This window comes from Oncorhynchus masou, unplaced genomic scaffold (assembly GCF_036934945.1).
Source record: "Oncorhynchus masou masou isolate Uvic2021 unplaced genomic scaffold, UVic_Omas_1.1 unplaced_scaffold_9505, whole genome shotgun sequence".
NCBI lineage: Eukaryota > Metazoa > Chordata > Actinopteri > Salmoniformes > Salmonidae > Oncorhynchus > Oncorhynchus masou.
The window spans coordinates 6,025-10,422 of NW_027016002.1; the positions used below are offsets into that span (position 1 = coordinate 6,025).

The 4,398-nt window shown below is 44.8% G+C and overlaps 1 protein-coding gene across 1 annotated transcript; it reads left to right on the forward strand.

Annotated features, from left to right (window-relative positions):
* Positions 1-1,881: 1,881 nt before the first annotated feature.
* Positions 1,882-2,855, forward strand: LOC135538390 (tripartite motif-containing protein 16-like; the record flags this gene model as incomplete). Its single annotated transcript, XM_064964294.1, has 3 exons — positions 1,882-1,970; positions 2,096-2,155; positions 2,387-2,855. Coding segments are annotated over 3 exons (618 nt in total), but the record flags the coding sequence as incomplete, so codon positions are not given.
* Positions 2,856-4,398: the final 1,543 nt, after the last annotated feature.

Here is a 4,398-nt window from a genome sequence, read left to right on the forward strand (position 1 = left end):
AGAGGTATCAGTCTCTCTCTCTCTCTCTCTCTCCAGAGGTATCAGTCTCTCTCTCTCCAGAGGTATCAGTCTCTCTCTCTCCAGAGGTATCAGTCTCTCTCTCCAGAGGTATCAGTCTCTCTCTCCAGAGGTATCAGTCTCTCTCTCTCTCCAGAGGTATCAGTCTCTCTCTCTCTCCAGAGGTATCTCTCTCTCTCCAGAGGTATCAGTCTCTCTCTCTCTCTCTCTCTCTCTCTCCAGAGGTATCAGTCTCTCTCTCTCTCTCTCTCCTCAGTCTCTCTCTCTCTCTCTCCAGAGGTATCAGTCTCTCTCTCTCTCTCTCTCTCCAGAGGTATCAGTCTCTCTCTCTCTCTCTCTCTCTCTCTCAGAGGTCTCCAGAGTCTGTCTCTCTCTCTCTCTCTCTCTCTCCAGAGGTATCAGTCTCTCTCTCCTTCTCTCCAGAGGTATCTCTCTCTCTCTCTCTCTCTCTCTCCAGAGGTATCAGTCTCTCTCTCTCTCTCTCTCCAGAGGTATCAGTCTCTCTCTCTCCAGAGGTATCTCTCTCCTCTTCAGTCTCTCTCTCTCTCCAGAGGTATCAGTCTCTCTCTCTCTCTCTCTCCAGAGGTATCAGTCTCTCTCTCTCTCTCCAGAGGTATCAGTCTCTCTCTCTCTCTCTCTCTCTCTCCAGAGGTATCAGTCTCTCTCTCTCTCTCTCTCTCCAGAGGTATCAGTCTCTCTCTCTCTCTCTCTCCAGAGGTATCAGTCTCTCTCTCTCTCTCTCTCCCAGAGGTATCAGTCTCTCTCTCTCTCTCTCTCTCCAGAGGTATCAGTCTCTCTCTCTCTCTCTCTCTCCAGAGGTATCAGTCTCTCTCTCTCTCTCTCTCTCTCCAGAGGTATCAGTCTCTCTCTCTCTCTCTCTCTCTCCAGAGGTATCAGTCTCTCTCTCTCTCTCTCTCCAGAGGTATCAGTCTCTCTCTCTCTCTCTCTCCAGAGGTATCAGTCTCTCTCTCTCTCTCTCTCTCTCTCCAGAGGTATCAGTCTCTCTCTCTCTCTCCAGAGGTATCAGTCTCTCTTTCTCTCTCTCTCTCTCCAGAGGTATCAGTCTCTCTTTCTCTCTCTCTCTCTCCAGAGGTATCAGTCTCTCTTTCTCTCTCTCTCTCCAGAGGTATCAGTCTCTCTCTCTCTCTCTCTCCAGAGGTATCAGTCTCTCTCTCTCTCTCTCTCCAGAGGTATCAGTCTCTCTCTCTCTCTCTCTCTCTCCAGGGTATCAGTCTCTCTCTCTCTCTCTCTCTCTCTCTCCAGAGGTATGAGTCTCTCTCTCTCTCTCTCTCTCCAGAGGTATCAGTCTCTCTTTCTCTCTCTCTCCAGAGGTATCAGTCTCTCTTTCTCTCTCTCTCTCCAGAGGTATCAGTCTCTCTTTCTTCTCTCTCTCCAGAGGTATCAGTCTCTCTTTCTCTCTCTCTCTCCAGAGGTATCAGTATCCAGTGTATCAGTGTCTCTCTCTCTCTCTCTCTCTCCAGAGGTCAGTCTCTCTCTCTCTCTCTCTCTCCAGAGGTATCAGTCTCTCTCTCTCCAGAGGTATCAGTCTCTCTCTCTCTCTCTCTCCAGAGGTATCAGTCTCTCTCTCTCTCTCCAGAGGTGTCAGTCTCCTCTCTCTCTCTCTCTCCAGAGGTATCAGTCTCTCTCTCTCTCTCTCTCTCCAGAGGTATCCCTCTCTCTCTCTCTCTCTCTCTCCAGAGGTGTCTCTCTCTCTCTCTCTCTCTCTCTCTCCAGAGGTATCAGTCTCTCTCTCTCTCTCCAGAGGTATCAGTCTCTCTCTCTCTCTCTCTCCAGAGGTATCAGTCTCTCTCCAGTATCAGTGTATCTTCAGACTTACCCAGCATCGTTGTCCGTCCTCTTCAGTACTTTGAGATGGAGTCAGACTGTGTCTGAACTGAGAGAGAAACTAGAAGACTTCCTTAAAGGAGAATGGACCAAGATCTCCACTACAGGTGTGTTGAAAACAATAAGAACATCAACTTTAGACCATTGAAAGTTCCCTACTAGTCATATACATGTGGAATATGGTCTGATGATAACATTCCCTCTCTCTGTCAATGTGTTTGTGTGTCTGTAGTGAATATAGTGGATGTTGTACTGCCTCCAGAGCCCAAGACCAGAGAACAGTTGTTACAATGTGAGTCTCTTTATTGTGAAGTAACTAACAGTCTCTTTTTACTGACACTCCTAACAATCCCTCTAGAAATATATAGCAATAGTAGATCTAATCAAAGACTGGGTCTCTATCTGACTCCTCATATTTCTCTGATTTGATCTCTGCTGTGCTCTAATCAAAGACAGGGGAGATACAGTATCTGACTTAACTTATTGTTCTGACTCCCCTCGTTGGTCTCTGCTCTTCTCCCAGATTCCTGTCAGCTCACACTGGACCCAAACACAGCAGGCACACACCTCTCTCTGTCTGAAGGGAACAGAAAGGTGACCTCTACAGACCAAGTCCAACCATATCCTGACCATCCAGACAGATTCACCAACTGGTGTCAGGTTCTGTGTAGAGAGGGTCTGTCTGGACGCTGTTACTGGGAGGTGGAGAGGACTGGTGTTGTTTATACAGCAGTCTCATATAAAGACATCAGCAGAACAGAGGATGATGGTGTATTTGGATACAATAACAAGTCCTGGAGTTTAGAGTACTATAGTGGTGGTTATTGTTTCAGACACAATAATGTTGAGACTAAAGTATCAGGCCCTCAGTCCTCCAGAGTAGGAGTGTACCTGGATCACAAGGCAGGTACTCTGTCCTTCTACAGTGTCTCTGACACAATGACCCTCCTCCACAGAGTCCAGACCACATTCACTCAGCCCCTCTATCCTGGGTTTTTCTCTATGATTATAATGATTCTGCTGAGCTGGTTAAACTGTAAACTGATTTGTTATTAATTAAAATTCAATACACTGTTTTAATCCTGTACATTTCCATGAATCATGATGTCTGGTGTTGATGTATATTGGTTGTCATTCAGAACCATTGATATGTTTTCTCAGTTGGTTCTCTGTCTCTATGTAATTCTCCTCAGTATCATTGATCAGCTTGTTGGCTCGGTCCTAATTGATGTGTTCTCTGTCACCTGGAGCTGCATGGAAAATGGTCCAGGAACTAAAGGACAATTCAGGACTAGTCAGCCCACTACAAGCTGGTATCACTTCCTTTCTACTAAACTATATGGTCTGGTTTCCCAGACACAGATGAATCCTAGTCCTGGACTAAACAGTATGTTCAATGTAGATGTCAGGAAACCGGCCCTAAATGTGTCATCTTTCATCCTCCCATACTGCTCAGTCCAGCAACATTAAACCTGTCCAGCAGGTGGTGCTGTTGACCAAACAATAAAACCAGCAGATATCTTGACTTGCCACTCAGTATATCAGTAATGTTCAGAATAGTACTTTAATATCATTGGAGATTGATGGTCTTTTTAATCCACTATCCAGAGTCAGGAACAGATGAAGTTAGGTCTGCTACTGTTCAGTGATTAAATATGATTTATGGTGATGGGAAATAATAAAAAACACTCAACTTCATCTAGTAATAGTTTTCCTTTGTTATTTATTCCAAGGTGTGTCTTTAACTTGTAAATGTATTGTGTGGAGGTGAGCTAGTGGTGTGGCTGATAGAATAGAATGAAGAGGGAGGAGGGGGGGAGGAGGAGGGGAGGAGTGAAGGGCTGTTCAAGAAACCAGATGAGGAAGAGGAAGATGTTCAGGAATTACTGTCTCTGTTCCAAATGGTTCCCTATTCCCCTACGTAGTGCACTACGGTGCTTCTGACCAGGTCTAAAGTAGTGTTCTACGTAGGGAATAGGGTGTAGATTTATTACAATATCATGCTTTAGTGTTTGGCACAAAAATATATTAGATCTCCACCCCCCACTTCCTGTCTGTCATCCCCCAGTTCTGTTAAGACTTCCTCTCATTGAACTGGGCCTCATTCTAAATGGTCACTTTGTATTGATAGTCCATACTGGTCTTTACTATGGTTCTACATACAGTACCTGTATTGATAGTCCATACTGGTCTTTACTATGGTTCTACATACAGTACCTGTATTGATAGTCCATACTGGTCTTTACTATGGTTCTACATACAGTACCTGTATTGATAGTCCATACTGGTCTTTACTATGGTTCTACATACAGTATCTGTATTGATAGTCCATACTGGTCTTTACTATGGTTCTACATACAGTACCTGTATTGATAGTCCATACTGGTCTTTTATGGTTCTACATACAGTACCTGTATTGATAGTCTACTGGTCTTTACTACAGTACCTGTACCTGTTGATAGTCCATACTGGTCTTTACTATGGTTCTACATACAGTACCTGTATTGATAGTCCCATACTGGTCTTTACTACGGT